Below are 21,532 nucleotides of genomic sequence, written 5' to 3' on the forward strand. Positions count from 1 at the left end.
CTATTTGGCCCTAAACAGAGAGTACACATTGGCAGAATACCTGACCACTGTGACTGACCCAAAAATAAGGAAAGCTTTGACTATGTACAGACTCAGTGAGCATAGCCTTGCTATTGAGAAAGGTTGCCGTAGGCAGACCTGGCTCTCAAGAGAAGACAGGCTATGTGCACACTGCCCACAAAATGAGGTGGAAACAGCTGCACTTCCTAACCTCCTGCCAAATGTATGACCATATTAGAGACACACATTTCCCTCAGATTACACAGACCCACAAAGAATTCGAAAACAAATCCAGTTTTCATAAACTCCCATATCTGTGTAATACCACAGTGTGCACTCACAGCAGCAATATGTGTGACCTGTTGCCACAAGAAAAGGGCAACAAACACCATTGTAAATACAACCCATATTTATGTTGATTTATTTTCCCTTTTTTACTTTAACTATTTGCACATCATTACAACACTGTATATTGACATAATATGACATTTGAAATGTCTTTATTCTTTTGGAACTGTCTTTATTCTTAATTTTTTATTTTGTTTATCCATTTCGCTTGCTTTGGCAATGTAAACATATGTTTCCCATGCCAATAAAGCCCCTTGAATTGAAATTGAATTGAGAGAGAACAAGAGAAAAAGAGAACAAGAGAACAAGAGAATGAAGGAGAGATGATGCATGTCTGGAAATTCGCCTGAGGACTGGAGAGATACGATAAGGAGACACAAGGAGTTGGAGAGATGAGATGCACCAGTAACTGTTTGCCCTATCAGGCCCCCTCTCTTCCTCCACGCCCCTGGTGCTTCCCAGAGTGAGTCAGTCAGTAAGTCAACAATAGCCACGCTGGAGAGGCCAGCTCCAATGTTCAGTCTGAGAGGGAGGGGAGGAGAGATCAGCCCACTGGGGCAGGAGTTCATAGAGTGGACCCACTCACCAACTACCCTCTAAAGCCTCTACTCTACCTATCTGTACAGCTAGCAGAGAACTTCAATAGGCATCAGATATCTTACAGCACCAAGCTAACAAAGGGCTTCAATAGGCGTCAGATATCTTACAGCACCAAGCTAACAAAGGGCTTCAATAGGCGTCAGATATCTTACAGCACCAAGCTAACAAAGGGCTTCAATAGGCGTCAGATATCTTACAGCACCAAGCTAACAAAGGGCTTCAATAGGCGTCAGATATCTTACAGCACCAAGCTGACAAAGGGCTTCAAAAGGCGTCAGATATCTTACAGCACCAAGCTAACAAAGGGCTTCAATAGGCGTCAGATATCTTACAGCACCAAGCTAACAAAGGGCTTCAAAAGGCGTCAGATATCTTACAGCACCAAGCTGACAAAGGGCTTCAAAAGGCGTCAGATATCTTACAGCACCAAGCTGACAAAGGGCTTCAAAAGGCGTCAGATATCTTACAGCACCAAGCTAACAAAGGGCTTCAAAAGGCGTCAGATATCTTACAGCACCAAGCTGACAAAGGGCTTCAAAAGGCGTCAGATATCTTACAGCACCAAGCTGACAAAGGGCTTCAAAAGGCGTCAGATATCTTACAGCACCAAGCTGACAAAGGGCTTCAAAAGGCGTCAGATATCTTACAGCACCAAGCTGACAAAGGGCTTCAAAAGGCGTCAGATATCTTACAGCACCAAGCTGACAAAGGGCTTCAAAAGGCGTCAGATATCTTACAGCACCAAGCTGACAAAGGGCTTCAAAAGGCGTCAGATATCTTACAGCACCAAGCTGACAAAGGGCTTCAAAAGGCGTCAGATATCTTACAGCACCAAGCTAACAAAGGGCTTCAAAAGGCGTCAGATATCTTCAGGGTTGGGGAGTAACTGATTACATGTAATCAGTTACATTGTTAGCAAAAATATTGTAATCAGATTACAGATACTTTAGAAAAACTAGATGATTACTTCTTAGATTACTTTAAAATGTAAAAATACATTATGACACCTTTCTGTTTTCTCAATGACATTCAATGTACCATTGAAAGAAAAAAAATAATCACAAGTTTAAGTTTGTTCCACCTGAGCGAGTCTGACCACAAGTCAGAGACCACTATGATGACACACCAAATGCATTTGATGGATCCTTTTAATCTTCTTCTAATGCCTCTTAATGGGAAAGTAATCCAAAAGTAACTGAAAGTAATCCAATTACGTAATTGAGTTTGGGTAATTACTTTACTGATTACAATTTTGGACAGGTGATGGCCAAGCTTTCACAATTTTGTTGCTAATGGCCATCCCATGCGTTCTCTTTCTCTCTCTCTGTAAGTAACTGTAACGGATTACATTTAGAAAGTAACCTTCCAAACCCTGGATATCTTACAGCACCAAGCTAACAGAGGGCTTCAATAAGCATCAGATATCTCACAGCACCCAGCTCACAGTCATAACCACAGATGGGTGACACACAGTACAGCCACGACATCAGCACACTGTGATCTACATTGCCTGTTTGTTTAATAATAATAATAATAATAATAATAATATAATAATAATAATGTTTAAACACACCTTTATATCAAACATTGGTTGATCTTAGGGCCTTTGAGAAACAGATTCCTGCTTGTTTAAAGACTTACAGACTGAACACACAGTATGTATCAGTTTCATTCTCAGAATAAATAAATGTTGAATACAGAGTCACAAGGGATATATAGTAGCAGTTTGAGGTGGGATCAACCACTCAGCAGCAAACCTCATCTGACTGAGAAATCCAATAGCTATAGCCGAAAGATAGGAAATAAATAAAATATGCATCCTATCCCCTAATTGCAACAGTGTTGCTGGCCAGGCCACTATCTGCCCACTGCCTCCCACCATGGCTCCAGTTCTTCTTCTAAGGCCAGGTTCCATGTCTAAGCTTGCCCAATGTGCCTCCTTCAACAAAACATGGGAGGCCACAAATAGGAAGTGGGATGACCTGGTCTTTAAAAGGCAGTTCAACGAGCTCCTCAAACCACGGTCAATTACATAGATTGCAGCCATGTGGTAGCCACAGCAAGTGAGTGAAGAGACATTGAGTGGTCTGTTCAGAGCACATCTCAACACGCACTAATCCCTGAGACTGCTGACCTATCCACCAACACTGCCAGGAGAACATGACTGCCAGGGACAAGTAGACATCCAGGACAGGAGACTACAGAACTGCAGACCCAATGATAAGCCCCGGAGATGCAATGCTGCAATGTAATCATATTCAAACTGCCAAAGCGGAGCTCTCAGTGTCCCCGTTTAAAAATTATCTTACAATGATGCAAGTTGAAAACAAGGTCACAAGGTTATGGGCCGTGGCTCCGTTTATTATGAGTTGTTGATACATAGACAATCCCAGGGGAGAGGAAATACTGACATTAAAATGTAATGAATTCAACACCTCAAGGCTCATAATGACTGAAAGAGCTATATTTATAATGGGAATGAGCTTAGGAAGGAGTAACTACTGACCAGCTCTGTGTGTTAGCCATAGGCCATACTGTATGTATTAGAATGGCCAGGACTTACCAAAGACCACGAGGATAAAGATCACGGTGGCCATTCCAGCAGTTATGTAGAACATGATGCTGATGTGGTATGCCAGCTCATCCATATCGTCAACATTTGGCACGAGGATGGGCGGCACCAGGAAGCCAATGGCAATGCCCAACTGTAAGTGAGGGAGACAAAAATACATGATCAGTCAATGACTCCTCCCTTCACACCTCCACACACATATAAAGCAACATTATTAAGGGAAAAGCACAAAAAAGGGATTTAAGGCATAAAAGAAAACACAAATGACACTTAAAATAACTTTCAGTGGACTGCTTTGCTTATCGAAAACATATAGACACACTATAACTTTAAGTAAAGCGTGAAATGTTTAAACAGTCCTATATGTTAATGAACCGCTAAGAGCATTGGCTATACTGCTTGACAGTTGTTCGAGTGACAGTTGTTAGAGTGACAGTAAATAAATCAGCTATTGCAGACACAGCAAAAACACATGCTTGATTAGGTGTTGACATGAGTCCGTACAAAGTACAGAAAAGTGAGTGTGGCAAGTCGTAAAGTTAATGTCAGGGCCATATTTTAAAGGCAGGGCCATATTTCTTGGTAGTCCAGAAATGTGCTTGAGGATGAAGTATCTTTGTGTCTTTTACAACCCCCTTGTCAACTGGCTTATATTTACCCCTCTCCCTACTGTCTGGCAACAATTGTGGTGGTTTTTGGACATTGAGGGTTGCTAAACCTTCCAAATTTGAATGCCATGTGCCCATGTCCTCATTTTCCTAGAGCCTCAACATTCCAGAAATTACATCAGACAAGGTCCCACGGCTCTAGGGGAAAGGTGAAATTGAGACAAGGGCAAGAGGTGACAGAGGCATGCTCCTTGAAGGAGGACCAGAGTGTGTGTGGCATGCAATGACTTTGATAAATGTGACATCTCCCCGTCACCGTCCCAGCATGCTGCTTCCTCATCGTTGCTGGGGACACTCTTATCCTGCAACTACCCTCTAGGGAATTCACTGCACAAAATGTCAATACTACATCACTATAACTTTTATGAACTTACCTGAGGGATAGCTTAGTAACAGACTCACAGGAGCATTTGAAAGATCAGCATTCCTACAACAGAATAACTGAAGTGTGATCTTTGCTCAATCGCAATCATTTCCTTAAAGAAACATCAGAGCAAACTTAAGGTCTTACGCATTTCATACTCAACATTCTAAAAGAAAAGGTTTGTACCAGTCCATCTTAATGCATTACAATGGACCTCTAACATGTTCCCCATATCAACCTTTTCAAAACAACTTCCGAAATACCATTCCTTTTCCACACTATGTATGCCTACAGAAGTCCTGATCCTATCAGCTTTTACATGAAACGTTTGTTTGAATGAAAATCATGTCAAACTTTAAAGCAGTAGGAGAGGTATCAGAGCCAGAGGTTAAAATAACTATGCGAAAAATAGGTAATTGTTAATATTAAGAACAAAACAAAGTGGCCTTTCATCTACATAAAAGCGAAGGAACTGAAGGTGGGATTGAGTCAAATAACAATAAACATGCTTAACAATGAACGGTATGAAGTGTTTAAAAAAAGCTCTGACTGCGTGAGACTCAAGTGAAAGAAAAATTAACTGTTTGGCTTCAGAGGTTGGAGGGCATTTGTGTGGTACTCCATAGTAGGATATTCAATCCATCTGAATGTGTACATGTCAGACCATTATACCTCCCGTGAATGATGACAGGTGGTTCAGGCTGGTCAACACTATCCATACCCAAGGCTTTCCCCAAGGGTGACAAGAATTGTCAAAGCAACTTAGAATGTGCTGAGAGATAATTATAGTGCAGGGTTCCCCAATAGGTGGCCAGCGGGACAAATCCGACCCACGGGTAAATATTTTTATTTTTATTGTGTACTTTTTACCCCTTTTTTCTCCCCAATTGGTAGTTACAGTCTTGTCCCATCACTGCAACTTCCGCACGGACTCAAAAGAGGCATACGTCCTCCGAAACACAACCCTGCCAAGCCACACTGCTCACTTAACCCAGAAGCCAGCCACACCAATAGTTACGGAGGAAACACCATACAACTGGCCGGCCAAACCCTCCCCTAACCACGCTGGGCCAATTGTGCGCCGCCTCATGGGTCTCCCGGTCCCGGCCGGCTGTGACACAGCCTGGGATTGAACCTGGGTCTGTAGTGACGCCTCTAGCACTGCGATGCAGTGCCTTAGACCACTGCGCCACTCGGGAGGCCCACAGGTGATTTTATTTGGCCCCCATGTTTCGGTTTTTTTGGGACATAAAAGATTGAAAAGTCACCAGGAAATCATCTCAAACTGATTTTAATTTACGAAATCTGTTCCCAAGCATTCCCACGTACAAATAGAGAGGCATATGTGATCGTATCCCAATGTAATCAAGGTTTGAAATTATTCTGTTTTTGTCAAATACTCTATCTGTTTGGGATTCTTTATTACTATGTTCCGCCCCCCGACCAATCCGCTCAAGGAAAAATCGTCCTATGGCTGAATGTAATTGGGAACCCCTGTTCTAGTGGTTCTCCTCATGCTGTGCTAGCACGGCAATATCATTTTAATGGGACCCTATTGCCTAATTGCCTAAGACTGATCCTGCCAAAGTCTATAGTTACGTGTTCACATCAAGAGTGAATTGAAACTAGAGACCATATTTACATTTACATTTAAGTCATTTAGCAGACGCTCTTATCCAGAGCGACTTACAAATTGGTGCATTCAACTTATGACAGGGAACATATGACGGGGAACGTACTGATATAGCCTGTTGTTGCAGTTGCGCAGATCAGTCTGACTATGTCTTCTGTCTAAATATGTTTGCGCTGCACTATCCTAAGGTCCTGTTGAAAACAAATAATCACACACACCCTCCACAACATCCCCTACTAACTTGAACTTCAAGTTAAACTTGCCATGAAGACAGCATTCTCAATGTTATAATCTTATTTTTGTACAGTTAATTTACCCAAGCCGTAGGAGCTTGCTCGAAAGCAGACGGTTCGAGTAGTGGAAGTCACCCGCCATCCCCCAGGCTAGGAAGAACAAACCACACACAAACATAACAGAAATCATTTGAACAATACTATAAAACGCATCAGCCTGACTTTAACTGTAGTTAGAGACTTATCGCTTGTTCTTAAGGCCTCCTCCCGCTCTCCCTTTCCAAAAGTGAGAGGTTTTATTGCAACACCTGTTATATGTTACATTTCCATTATGACCCTCAGATGAATCTGTTGTGAAGAAGATGTCAAATTAAATTGTCTGATTTACAAATAGGAGCCGAGTCTCTAATATGTATAATCTTTGATTGAGTAATATGGACCATGTCCAGGAGGATTCTTTGCCATATTTAGCTTGCTGTCATCACATCGTTCCTGTAATCCTAGGTTCACTATTAATAATTTGGCCACATATATTGTTTGTTTATGTAACAATTCTTATCTTAAATATTTCAAGCTAAACACCACAGAGCAGACATGTTTAAAACACTGTATGTGGGATATGTTGAAACAGGAGATCAAAAACAAAGATTGTCTTGAAAACACCTGACCTGACAAATGTCTGACTACTTTGAATGTAGGCTAAGCTGTAAGTAGAGCACACACCATTGTCAGTATTCGTACACCTAGTCTAGTCTGTTACTTTGATTTCCCACATACTTAGTAAGTGGGCAGTACTGGGCACATTAGAAGTGTCAGTCTCTATAATTTGAGATTCATTTCCTTGCTGAAGGCTGAGGAGGCAGTATTCAGCAGTATTCCTCTGGCAAGGAGAATAATTATCTTCCTAAACCTGCTGATTCAAAAATAACAGATTACTACGAGAGGGCAGGAATCAGTGCTCTCAAGAACACAGGCTCTTCAGACAGAACAAGTAAGTCGTTCAAGAAAACGATATAGACTGTTTAAACTCAACAATTATTTATTTTCATCACTCAAAATGGATCTGAAAACCATATTAGAGATGAGACTCTCACTGACACAAACAAACAAACACGCACACAAACGCATGCACGCACGCACACATACACACACACACACACACACACACACAAACACACACACTCCTTATATCTACAGTATGTAAACACACATTTGCACACACACCTGAATGGCCAAGAGCATCTGAACTTTATGGGTAAACGTGGACACACCTGGTTTTCCAAGGACTCCAATTGAGCAAGCTGTGGAGACTTCATCATGGCCGAAGAGCACACAAACTGGCCAAAGAAGGTGACAGCAAACATGTTTGGGGAGGTCGTTCCCGTCTTGATCCAGGCCCCGATGCAGTTGAAGGCTAAGCCCATCCAGACCACATCCCGGAGGCCACGGTTGTCCAGGTAGCCACATGAGGGGGAAGTAGATGAGAAAGTAGATCATAGAGAGGCAGTTGTTGGAGAAGCTGTCGATGGAGTAGAAGCGCATGAAGATGTTGCTGATGATGCCATACTGTAGCCACATGAAGGAGTTGCTCATGGAGTATGCACTACAGATGAAGAGCATGATCCAGCACCGCTTGTACAGCTTGGTCTGGGGCTGGGGGACCAGGCAGGTGGTGTCATAGACAGGGGCCTCTAGGTCCACCCTTCTGTCCCACAGGGGCAGACGATGCCACTGTTCTCCTAGTCTCGCCCTCTCCCGCATCAGACCAGTGGACACATCTGTCCCGGCCTCATTAGCCTTTGCATTGCCATCCACCTAGTCGTGTTGTATTTCTCCCTGCAAGCTCATGCTCCTTCTGCCTTTCAGCTCTTTGTAGCATTTAACAGCTGAAGAGAGGAACAGGTGTTCCTCCTTTGTGGGTGGTCTGTATCTGTAACAAGTTAACGTCTCGTTATTTACCTGTCTTTCTCTTCCACCCCTTCTGATGTTCCTCTCCACCACAAAGCTCCAGGTAGGTACAGGAGTGTGTTTTGTGTGCGCTGTAGTGGCTAAGGTGATGATTAACGCTTATTATTCTTGTTGTTTGAGTGGAGTTGCATTTGAGTTGCAGTTTAAATGTAGAGAGTGGCGTTGCAGTGCTCCAGTCATACCCAAACCTTTCATGCCTGATTGACTCTGCCAGTGCTGAGATTTGCCTGTATGTTCTTGTATTTATCACTGAAAGCCCTCCACACGTGGGATTTCATCTTTGGTGAGTTTTCCTTTTCCAATAAAACTCCTCCTTCCAACTCAGGTTACAGTACCTCCTGGTATCTCATAGATAGCTCTCAAGCTAAATTGAATTGGAGATCCTCTACTGCTAGTGTTTAGGTACAGTGGGAAGTGCACAGTTTATTTCAGCACATGACATACACACGCCATGAGGGACAAACGTCTAGCGCAAAGGATGGATTACCAATAAGAATAGACAGGGCAAACCCAATGCCAGGAAGCAGCATGTTGTGGTTCAAAACATAAGTACGCCTCTACTTCTCTCAAGTGAATGAACCATCCCTTAAAACTAAGGAAGAAAGTCTGTGGGTACTTGGTTTACTGAGAAAGTTAGAGAAACTGGACCAGTTTCTTTGCTGTTTGTACGAAGGCCAGACTGAGATAAGAAATAATGTCTTTATCACACGTAGCACCTTACAAGCAAAAATTCACTCACCACAACTCTAAAAATAACAACATGTCTGTCCAGTTTGAGCAGTCATGCCGATGGTGGTTGATGAGTCAGGAAAAAGTAAGACGTTGCAGCAATCAAGTTACAAACCAACCGCATTAACGCTGTCTACTGTAGAACATTTCAATAGAGATCAACTTCATACCTTGAGCCTGCCCGCCATGGCCAACAGGTTGACACCCTTAACTCTAACTGGTATATCGTTGGATACATTCCTCAAGGTGTCACACCTCTTGACAACTTTGAGTTAATAACATCACCTCGCAGGGAGTTTTTTAATGAGCTGTGTCTTGCCTCAAAAATAGAATTTGAATGTTCCTTGTTGATCTAATTATCTTCCCACAAACATGTAACGTGTGATTCTCTGTCCACTGTAGCTCATGTTATTTCATAAGATGCATGAAATGCATTGCCCTTGGAGGCCTAGTTTTAGAGGTAACTATTTGTATAACAGGAATGGATCTCATGAACTCACACGGATGTTTTGTGACCCAGATTTGTTACCCTCCTGCCCAGGGACAGACCGGGACAAGGCTCTGGCATTTTATCCACACCAGCCTACATCGCTGCACAGGCCACCAACTCAAGAGTTGAGAAATACAAATTATACCTACAGAAAGCTGAGACCCCCCTCTCTTCGATAGGGACAAGGGGACGAAGCTTCCAAAGCAGTTTTTTCCCGCAATTGCATTTTGAAATGTTATACAATCAGAACACTGATCAGCTCATTACAGATTAGTGCAACAGAAAAATAATGCAAAACTCCCCCCAAAATAAATATTCTTAACAGGCCCATGAGCCGCCGACCATTTCCCTTTCTTTTTTTTCATAACAAAAATATTTGTGTGTGTACATTTCAACCAGCCCACCCTACTAAAAACGTATATCTTATGGCCAATCAACCCCTGCCTCACACTCAAGTCACACTTTAGTCAAGCTCAAATGTCAGGGATTTAAACTTGAACAACATTGGAGATGATGCAAATTTATAACCACATCCTTGACCATGTGAGACTCACAGTGCACTTTGTGATGAGTGTGATGAAACGAGTCAGGCGCAGGAGGGTAATCACCAAATACAGAGTTTATTCCTTCGTTGACGCATAAATGCGCTCAAATAGCGATCAACGAAACAGGCACAGGGGAAACTCTAATCCCTGGCAAATACACTGTAACGGTAGAATCCAATAATACATAGGCACAGGGGAAAATCTACCCTGGCAACAAAATGTACGAGTAGCTCCACCGAGCTATACTACTCTCACAACTAACGATCACCCACAAGGACAAGGGGGCAGAGGGAACACTTATACACAGACTAATGAGGGGATAAGAACCAGGTGTGTGTGATTAACAAGACAAGACAAATGTGATGATGATTGGGGCGGCAGTGGTTAGTAAGCCGGTGACGACGAACGCCAAAGCCTGCCCGAACAAGGAGGGGAGGCAGCCTCGGCCGAAGTCGTGACACACTTAGACTAGACCTTTTATGTTTTTACTGTACTACATGACGTTTCCTACCTTTACTTTGCTGACTTTATTGTCCCGCTGGGGAAATTTTGTTGCAGTAACATGTACACATTTAAAGAGGTGTTTAAATAAAGTAGACAACTAATGACAATACAATACTACCAACTCACCAGTGGTGAATAAGCACACAGGATCCAAATATTCTACAATACACGTAACAAAAAAGACGCAACTGCTACTCATATGATCTTTTTATGATATCCTATAGAAGAGGCCTCTGCCACAATAACTAAGACTCTGAGTGAGATCAGAGTCGTAGTTATTGGGGCAGAGGCCTCTTATATAGGGTCTTCTAATGCCAGATCACATTACATCATCTGTCCTGAGCATTACCAGGCAGACCAACTCAACAGGGTATAAACTCACACCTCAGCCAGTTTATTTTCAATCTGGGTTATTATCAGCCAATGACTCCCTGGTGCCCTGACCTCAAATGGTAGAGCATGTACTGACAGAATTGGAAAATAATAGGCATAATAAAGTAAACCATGAAACCTTGACAACAAACGCAGAACCAACCTGTTCGCAGGATGTGACCCTAATATCTTTCACAGACAAGAAATGAGGATCCCTTCTGCACTGAGAGTCAGAGCGCCAGTTAAGAGCATGATCCCCACTTTCCCCCCATTTTGTATATTCTACACAGCACTTTGAGAAATACAGGTAAAACTGATATGCCAGTGATATGGTCCTCCTAAAACCTATTCAACCCAACCATGGCTGTGGTGGACTAACCCGGGAAGCAGGTATTTCACGAGCCACATCATTTAAAGAGATACAGAAAAACAAACTTGGGCTACATCATGTTCCAGTGATCATTTGAGTGCCTATTCAGTACAGGCAACTTCACAGTAACTATCCAACTCAAAATGTCTCAAAAGGTATTGAGGTAACTTCTGCAATTACTGTTCTTCATAGTCTGCAATCACTCTCCTTCAAAGTGACTTTAGGTTGGAAGGGGCCACATTCTGTGGGTAACAGTCGATGGGTTTCATAATTAATGGCAAAATTCACACAATTCAAAGCTCTCCGGCTTATTTTAGAAGGTAAAGTGAATTCCACTAGGGCTCATACCTGTAGCATTACCGAGCTGCATGTTCTTGTCTCAGTCTCCGATGCCACAGTGAAGCATTGGATATCACATTAAATATATGACTGCCTCAGAGGCAGAATAACTTCACTGCAAAGAAGATGAGAATAAATGACTGGCCTAGAACAGCTAAATAAACCATTAACCACACTAATTGACATGTAATAAACATGTAATAACTAATATCTCAGGAAAAAATCATATCATAAAATGACGAGTTACGTTCTGCTTAAACTAAACATACAAAAAATTAAGAACACCTGCTCTTTCCATGTCATAGACTGACCTGGTAAATCCTGGTGGAAGCTATGATCCCTTATTGATGTCACTTGTTAAATCCACTTAAATCTGTGTAGATGAAGGGGAGTAGACAGGTTAAAGAAGGATCTTTAAGCCTTGAGACAATTGAGACATGGATTGTGTATGTGTGCCATTCAGAGGGTGTTTCGGCAAGACAAAATATTTAAGTACCTTTGAACAGGGTATGGTAGTAGGTGCCAGCGCACCGGTTTGTGTCAAGAACTGCAATGCTGCTGGGTTTTTCACGCATAGTTTCCCGTGTGTTTCAAGAATGGTCCACCACCCAAAGGACATCCAGCTAACTTGACACAACTGTGAGAAGCATTTTGGAGTCAACATGTGATGAAGCACAGTGGAAAATTCCAATGGTATACTGCCCCTACAGTCTCTGCTATGTCCTACAGGGGCACACTCTTTTCACGCCACTTCGATACAAAGTGATTTTCATAGCAGGTTAGGAGAGCATTTTGCTAATGTGGAGGCTCCTCAGAGGAAGGGGAGGACCATCCTCCACAGTGAATTTCATAAAAAATAAAAATAGTGAAACATTAAAAAGTTATCCTTTTTAGATAAAACAATACTAAATATAGTCACGTCACCAAATAATTGATTAAAACACACTGTTTTGCAATGAAGGTCTACAGTATCCTCAACAGCACTTTGTAGGGTAGCACCATGGTGTAGCCGGAGGACAACTCATTTCCGTCCTCCTCAGGGTACATTGACTTTAATACAAAACCTAGGAAACTCTTGGTTCTCACCCCCTTCCATATACTTACACAGTAATTATGACAACTTCTGGAGGACATCCTCCAACCTATCAGAGCTCTTGCAGCATGAATTGACATGTTGTCCACCCAATCAAAAGATCAGAGAATTAATCTAGTACTGAAAGCATACGCTACAGCTAGCTAGCACTGCAGTGCATAAAATGTTGTGAGTAGTTGACTCAAAGAGAAAGACAATAGTTGAACAGTTTTGAACAAAATAATTTCTTAAATATTGTTTTGTATTTTTTTCACTTAACTAACGAATTACATTTTAGTCATTTAGCAGACGCTCTTATCCAGAGCGACTGTACCCACTGTGACTATTAAAACCTACCCAAACTTGAAACCGTGGATAAATGGCAGCATTCGCGCAAAACTGAAAGCACGAACCATCACATTTAACCATGGCAAGGTAACTGGGAATATGGCCGAATACAAACAGTGTAGTTATTCCCTCCGTAAGGCAATCAAACAGGCAAAACGTCAGTACAGAGACAAAGTGGAGTCTCAATTCAAAGGCTCAGACACGAGACGTATGTGGCAAGCTAAACACCTTCTTCGCCCGCTTTGAGGATAACACAGTGCCACCGACGCAGCCCGCTGCCAAGGACTGTGGGCTCTCCTTCTCCGTGGCTGACGTGAGTAAGATATTTAAGCGTGTTAACCCTCGCAAGGCTGCCAGCCCAGACGGCATCCTTAGCCGCGTCCTCAGAGCATGGAGTGTTTACGGACATATTCAATCTGTCACACCCTGATCTGTTTCACCTGTCTTTGTGATTGTCTCCACCCCCCTCCAGGTGTCGCCCATCTTCCCCATTATCCCCAGTGTATTTATACCTGTGTTCTCTGTTTGTCTGTTGCCAGTTCGTTTTATTTCATCAAGCCTACCAGCGGTTTTCCCCTTGCTCCTGTCTTTCTCAAGTTCCTGTTTTCTAGTTTCCCAGTTTTGACCATTCTGCCTGCCCTGAGCCTGCCTGACGTTCTGTACCTTGTCACACCACCCTGGATTACTGACCTCTGCCTGCCCTTGACCTGTCGTTTGCCTGCCCCCTGTTTTTTTAATAAACTTTTGTCACTTCGACACTGTCTGCATCTGGGTCTTCTCCTGATACGTGATACAATCTCTCCCTATCCCAGTCTGCTGTCCCCACTTGCTTCAAGATGTCCACCATTGTTCCTGTACCCAAGAAAGCAAAGGTAACTGAACTAAATGACTATCGCCCCGTAGCACTCACTTCTGTCATCACTTCTGTCATCATGAAGTGCTTAGAGAGGCTAGTTAAGGATCAAATCCCCTCTACCTTACCTGACATCCTAGACCCACTTCAATTTGCTTACCGCCCCAATAGATCCACAGACGATGCAATCGCCATCACTCTGCACACTACCCTATCCCATCTGGACAAGAGGAATACCTATGTAAGAATGTTGTTCATTGATTATAGCTCAGCATTCAACACCATAGTATCCTCCAAGTTCATCATTAAGCTTGGGGCCCTGGGTCTGAACCCCGCCCTGTGCAACTGGGTCCTGGACTTCCTGACGGGCCGCCCCCAGGTGGTCAAGGTAGGAAACAACACATCCACTTTGTTGATCCTGAACACAGGGGGCCCACAAGGGTGCGTACTCAGCCCCCTCCTGTACTCCCTGTTCACCCATGACTGCGTGGCTACGCACGCCTCCAACTCAATCATCCAGTTTGCAGACGACACAACAGTAGTAGGCCTGATTACCAACAATGACGAGACAGCCTACAGGGAGGAGGTGTGGGCCCTGGGAGAGTGGTGCCAGGAAAATAACCTCTCACTCAACGTCAACAAAACAAAGGAGCTGATCGTGGACTTCAGGAAACAGCAGAGGGAGAACGCCCCTATCCACATCGACGGGACCGCAGTGGAGAAGGTGGAAAGCTTCATGTTCCTCAGCGTACACATCACTGACAATCTGAAATCATCCAGCCACACAAACAGTGTGGTGAAGAAGGCGCAACAGCGCCTCTTCAACCACAGGAGGCTGAAGAAATGTGTCTTGACCCCTAAAACCCTCACAAACTTTTACAGATGCACAATTGAGAGCATCTTGTCGGGCTGTATCACCGCCTGGTACGGCAACTGCACCGCCCGCAACCGCAGGGCTCTCCAGAGGGTGGTGCGGTCTGCCCAACGCATCACCGGGGGTAAACTACCTGCCCTCCAGGACACCTACAGCACCCGTTGTCACAGGAAGGCCAAAAATATCATAAAGGACATCAACCACCCGAGCCACGGCCTGTTCACCCCGCTATCATCCAGAAGGCGAGGTCAGTACATGTGCATCAAAGCTGGGACCGAGAGACTGAAAAACAGCTTCTATCTCAAGGGCATCAGACTGTTAAATAGCCATCACTAGCCGGCTTCCACCCGGTTACGCAACCCTGCACCTTAGAGGCTGCTGCCCTATATACATAGACTTGGAATCACTGGCCACTTCAATAATGGAACACTAGTCACTTTAATAATGTTTACATACTGCTTTACTCATCTCATATGTATATACTGTATTCTATTATACTGTATTTTAGTGTTTTAGTCAATGCCACTCCGACATTGCGCGATTTAATATTGATATATTTCTTCATTCCATTCTTTTACTTTTAGATTTGTGTGTCTTGTTGTGAATTGTTAGATACTACTGCACCTTTGGAGCTTGGAAAACAAGCATTTTGCTACACCTGAAATAACATTTACTAAATATGTGTATGTGACCAATAAAATTTGACTTACAGGATCAATTATGCTTAAGTACCTTGCTCAAGGGCACATCAACAGATTTTTTCACCTTGTCAGCTTTGGGATTTGAACCAGCAACTTTTCAGTTACTGGCCCAACACTCTAACCTCTAGGCTACCTGCTGCCCAAATGCAGTTAGCTAGTTTAGCCTACTCAAATACCCAGCTCAAACAGAGAAGGATGCTATGTTAGCTAGCTGGCTATGGCTATCCAACACTGGATCTCTTCCAAGTCAAGGTAAGCTTTTGGTTTTATTCATTTATTGCCATTGGGGCCCGCCGTTGTAACTGCTAAACTGCTTGCTGACTATAGACTGTACTGCATGATTGTAGCTGGTTTGCTAACGCGTTAGTTCTACTAGCTATGTTGACTATGACGTTAGCTAATATGGTGACAATGATGTAGGCTGTGTGTAGCGGTTATGATATGAAGGTTTGGCTTGGAAAGTTTTTTTTGCTGGTCACAGAAAGCTGATGGGTTGTGCACTGAAGTCCACAAGCGAAGGGAAAAGGTCAGAGGAGGAGAGCAGGTAGATGCAAGAAGGAAATATGCGAGCAAAGTGATCATGCGATTTGTATGTGGCTGCTATGAAAGTGAACTGTGTTTGCGTGTGATCAGGGGTGTATTCATTCCACCGATTCTGTTGAAAAACGTTTCTTAAACGGAACGAAACGGGGATAAACATACCTGGATTTGTCTAATAGAAACTCTTGTTTGCAGCTGTTGGTCTAATGATTGCGCCCTAGATCAGCTAGTGGCAGGCAAGAGTATGCAAGGTGGTATTGAATGTGTCACTGTCTGTCACCTTTTCTCTCAACCTGTGTTGTAAACTTTCATTCATAGACTAGGTTGTAGCAACCTCGTGATGGGTATAGGGAAAATTTGAGTATCAAGTAGTAGCATAAACCTATCGATGTTATATTGAGCTGGGTGAATGGAATATGAATGACAGTCATCCAATAAGTTGCAATAGAAATAAGGCCATGCTCATTAAAAAACTTAATAAAAAACTTAAACGGCACCTTCCACCACTGTTGCTAACCCTAACCCTAACCCTTTTTCCAACCTTAACCTCTTAACCTGCTACGTGAATTATCCTAACCTGCTACATTAATTATCCTAACCTACTATGTGAATTCTCCTAACTTTCTGCATAAATTCCCCTAACCTGCTACGAAAAAGTCACCAGTATCGAAGTGGCGTGAAAAGAGTGTTCCCAGGTCCCCAAGACCTACACCACTGCTGATCGCAAACATTTAGCGGACCAGGAAGGAACATCAAAGCAAGCCTGACCAACACCATCCTCTTTATGTAAACTGAAACCAAAACTACAAATGCATTCCAAATAGGCCATTTAAAGATTGTTCGTAAAGTAAGGCTAATATTAAGCTTATCCACATATATTCTAATGCAATCAAGGAAATACATTTTTAAAAATCCTTTCTGCCATTTGAAATAGGACTATGAATTTGAATATTTGGATATATTTCGGTCTTATTTTGCAAAGTGTCTTTCGATATCATCAAGTCTCTTTCGATATAATCTAGCCATTGACCTATTTATTACATCAAATTAATATAAGTGTAGGCCTGTATTTCGATTTTATGAAAAAGTATTTGTTTCATAAAAGATTTTATCGAATTTCCTCGTAAATACACGCAGTAGGGCGGCCTCCCGAGTGGCGCAGTGGTCTAAGGCACTTCATCGCAGTGCTTGAGGTGTCCCTACAGACCCAGGTTCGATCCCAGGCTGTGTCACAGCCGGCCGTGACCGGGAGAACCATGAGGCGGTGCACAATTGGCCCAGCGTTGTCAGGTTTCGGGGAGGGATGTCCTTGTCCCATCGTGCTCTAGCAACTCCTTGTGGCATGCCAGGCACCTGCAAGCTGACTCCGGTCACCAGTTGTACGGTGTTTCCTCTGACACATTGGTGCGGCTGGCTTCCGAGTTAAGCGAGCAGTGCGGCTTGTCAGGGTCATGTTCCGGAGGATGCATTGCTCTCGACCTTCGCCTCTCCTGAGTCCATACGGGAGTTGCAGCAATGGGACCAGACTGTAACTACCAATTGGGTAAATACACTTATATAGGAGGACGCACTTATATTTTTCTTTCTTTATACATTACGTAAATACTTTTTTAAAGAGCGACTATTTAGCATACCTTTATTAATGCATTAAGTGTGTGATTAAGTGTAGCCTACTGTACAGCTGCATACAATGTACTAGCAAAAGATTGTGGAAATCTACCATGTAATTTTCCCCTTCCTTGGGTTATCCGTTTTTCTTTCATTTCCATAAATTGCTGTAGTGACAGAATTCTCACAAAACCTCGCCAATCGTGGAAGGTCCATCGAGTTATATAAGAAAACATAATAATATAAATACTTCTGAAAATGCTTGTGCATCATTCAGCTATAGAGATGCTCAATGTTGTGTATTTGACAGTTAGGCTATTGAGATGACATTGAATCATGCTGCAATTTGAGAAAAAGTGACACAGAAAAAAATTGAAATGGACATGCTAAGTTTTTTTATGGATGTTCCTGTGGTGTGAGTTTCATATTTGTATGTTGCAATATTCAGGTTAGCATTAGGTTATAGCCTCTACTTTCAGTGTCTGTCTGAATACATTTCAAACCTGAGAGCAGACTTTTTTGTACTAAGTGTACATATTCAAAGAGATCATCCTAACTGAAAGGGCTACATCCCAAGGAGACTGTTTGGATAGGTTGGAAGGGAGGGGGTTGGTGAGATGTAGAGTTGACCTTGCCGGAGAAAAAACTCCTCTTCCTACTCAATGCATTACACACATACACACACCCCTCAAAGAATACTTCAAAAATTCTAATCCGAGCACAAAGCTTTACTGGCTAAGTAACTAAGCTCAAACAGTATGTTCAGTATTTCATTTTCATGAACTCAAACACGTAATCACAAAGGGCTACTTTAGTCATAACAAAGTAGGCTAGTCAGAAGAAAAAAACAAAAACAAATCCATACAAAAGTGAGCTCTGAAAGGAGATAATCCAGCAAAGAGGCTGACTAAACCTGTGATTGGTTGGAAATTGGAAAGCTACTTTGTAGGAGCAGTGCTCCTCCTTTCCATGTGAAACTGCCAATGAAAATCATCTCAGTTCAGTTTTTAGGACATGCTTGTCACTATGCATGTAACTCACTATATGCCTGGATTAATGAATCTATAAAAGGACCAGCAATATCAAGCTCTAAACGAGAATACTATGCAGCGCATCTCATCAAGTTGCACTAAATAGGATCTCTGAATATATTTTCCTTGGGCTATATCAGTGGTGTGGAAATAGTGCACCCAAGGGCTGATAAATGGAGGACAATCACTCAGACACGTGTCCTGGTTTGTTTATTGATCGCTCAACCCCATGCACCAGCTCAGATGTATTATGACTATTATAATACATTTATTTGACTTTGCACGAACTTCCTCAGCATTGTAAATCCCAACTGGCCTCCAACTCAAGGCTTCAAAATAACTGGATACTGAATACAGGCATATTGCAGTAGTATAATCATACACATTACCTATTGCATTTAGGGGTCGACTACCCAATCCCTAATTAGATTCATAATGGGGCATTTCGAGGGAGAAAATAAGAGACATCTCGTCCAGTAAGAGAGGTTGTAGATGCTCAGTTTCAGATTTTGATCACTGTGTCAGACCTTTATTAAAATAGGATGCATCCTCATCAAAAGGTGTCCATTACAGAATTACAGTACCTCCATTTGTGAATGCATATGAATTGCTCTACCCTCAATCATAACTTTTTTAACGACTTTCAATGTATCATAATTTTTCAAAACGACTTTTGAATCTAAAATACTACAACAAGTAAGGATACTCTCTTGATGGCCATTTGTCATGCCATACTGTAGACCTATGTCATCTGAACTATCTAAGATGTCAAATCTATAAATGTCAGATAAGACCAACCTTTTTGTAAACATCACATATAGTAATCGGGTTACCCATGTGCGTAATGCGTAATGGCTCTCCAATTGTCGCCAACGGCATTGCGGTTTATGGGCACTTTTTCTTTGGATCAGCAAATCAATATATTTTGATAATTACAATCAAAATCATACATTTTAACGTAATAGTTTATCCTTTGCGTGATGTGGGATAAACTGACCTGATTCCCAAATACGCCGATGGAACAGGCGGTGGACACCTCTTCAGAGCCAAACCAAACCGATGCTAGGCGGGAAGGCATCCCAAGGATGAATACCTGGGATAGGGAGCCTGCAAATTGTCCGAGCATCGTCACCCAAAATAGGTTTTGCTTGACGCTGGCCACCTTGATCCATGTCCCAAGGCAGTTAATGGCGGTGGCCATCAGTGCTATGAGCCGCAGTCCCTTTTTGTCCAGAAGCCAGGATACAGGCCATATAAAGGGAATATATGTCAACATATAGATCATTGACATCCAGTCGATGGTGAAAGAGTCCACATTGTAGAATTTCATAAAAATATTGTTGATTATTCCGTATTGGATCCACTGAAATGCGTTGCAAAGGGAGTAAGAGCTGAAAAGGAACACCATCACCCATCTCCTTTTGTATAAATGCGTGGTAGTTGTATTGTCCTTGTTCACATTCGGGATGTTCATGCATTCGATTTGTTCCTCCAAGTCCACGGATTTGGAAGGGTTCGTTTTCCCCAGATCCAGACAATTTTTATCTTCTTTAATTTCTTTGTCATCAAAGTCAGGGTTGTCACCCATATTGAGACAATTTTTCGGTAGCCTGCCCTTGGGTACCTGTGCGCACTGTTAATTTAGTCTATGCAGAAACTGCAACTTAAACAAATATGTATTATTTAAAATTAGCATCCAGTGTAGGCTAACACAACACCTTAAAACGTTTTAAATGTTAAACTAATATATATATATATATATATATATATATATATATATATATAAATAATATATTGTTAAATTGCTATCATTATTAAACAATGATATAAAAACAAGTGATAAATAACATGCATAAAGCCTATGTTTCTCTAAACATAAGAATGTCCCGAATACGTCCGTACTAGCACTTTTGTTCTGAGAGAAATTCCAATCCCTTTATTATAACACCACATGATGTCCAAACTCTAACTCCACCCTGATGGAAGTTGAAACAATGATAAGGAAAACTTCGGCATGCGAAGTGAATGACAGAACAATATTATTACGGTAGCCTGATAATAAGCATATGGGTACTATGTTAATGACCCATATTCCTCAAAACGAAACTAGCACAAGGGAAAATCCACCTTGGCTACATACAAGGAAAGAGTAGCTCAACCGCGCTACTCACTCTCACAATGAACAATGACTCACAAAGGACAAGTGGGCAGAGTGAACACTTATTCACAGACTAATGAGGGAATGAGTACCAGGTGTGTGTGATTGACAAGACAAGACAAATGGAGTGATGATAAATGGAGCGGTAGTGGTTAGTAAGCCGGTGACGACGAACGCCGAACCCTGCCCGAGCAAGGAGGAGGGGCAGCCTCGGCTGAATTCGTGACAAGATCAGCTTTAATATAGCAGATATATTGTGGCTTCTATCAGTGTAATTGTCTGCATCATTTCCAATCCCCCATATATTTTTTGGGTAAATATATATATTTTTTAAATATATATTTTTTAAATATATTTTCCTTCTTTATTATTTTCCCCTAACCCTACCACCCCTCCCCTAATTGGAGTAAACTCTTGGACAACAATACTTAGGCTTCCACTTCCAGCTTATACATACTACATACATTTCACGGACAGTATATTTTATATTAGTTCTCTTTTGTTTGATTTTAGTCCCAGCCTTCAGCTACCCTCAACCACTCACATGTATCTCTGAAGACCTTCATGTTTTGATTTCTAGCTGCCATATATGTTTCTACTGTGCTGTGATGT

At 42.3% G+C, this 21,532-nt stretch overlaps 1 protein-coding gene across 1 annotated transcript in view; it reads right to left on the reverse strand.

Moving 5' to 3' along the window:
* The window catches only part of LOC311145779 (choline/ethanolamine transporter flvcr2a-like), a gene marked incomplete at its 5' end in the record, with an annotated part of 44,687 nt that extends 24,337 nt beyond the window's left edge, over positions 1 to 20,350 (reverse strand). The window contains 2 exons of the mRNA XM_084182090.1: positions 3,512 to 3,653; positions 19,760 to 20,350. Coding sequence (XP_084038216.1) covers positions 3,512 to 3,653; positions 19,760 to 20,350 — 733 coding nt within the window. The remainder of the gene's footprint in view (positions 1 to 3,511; positions 3,654 to 19,759) is intronic.
* Between the last annotated feature and the right edge of the window lie 1,182 nt (positions 20,351 to 21,532).

The sequence above is a fragment of the Coregonus lavaretus genome (genome assembly GCF_964263955.1).
Source record: "Coregonus lavaretus genome assembly, chromosome: 18".
Lineage (NCBI taxonomy): Eukaryota > Metazoa > Chordata > Actinopteri > Salmoniformes > Salmonidae > Coregonus > Coregonus lavaretus.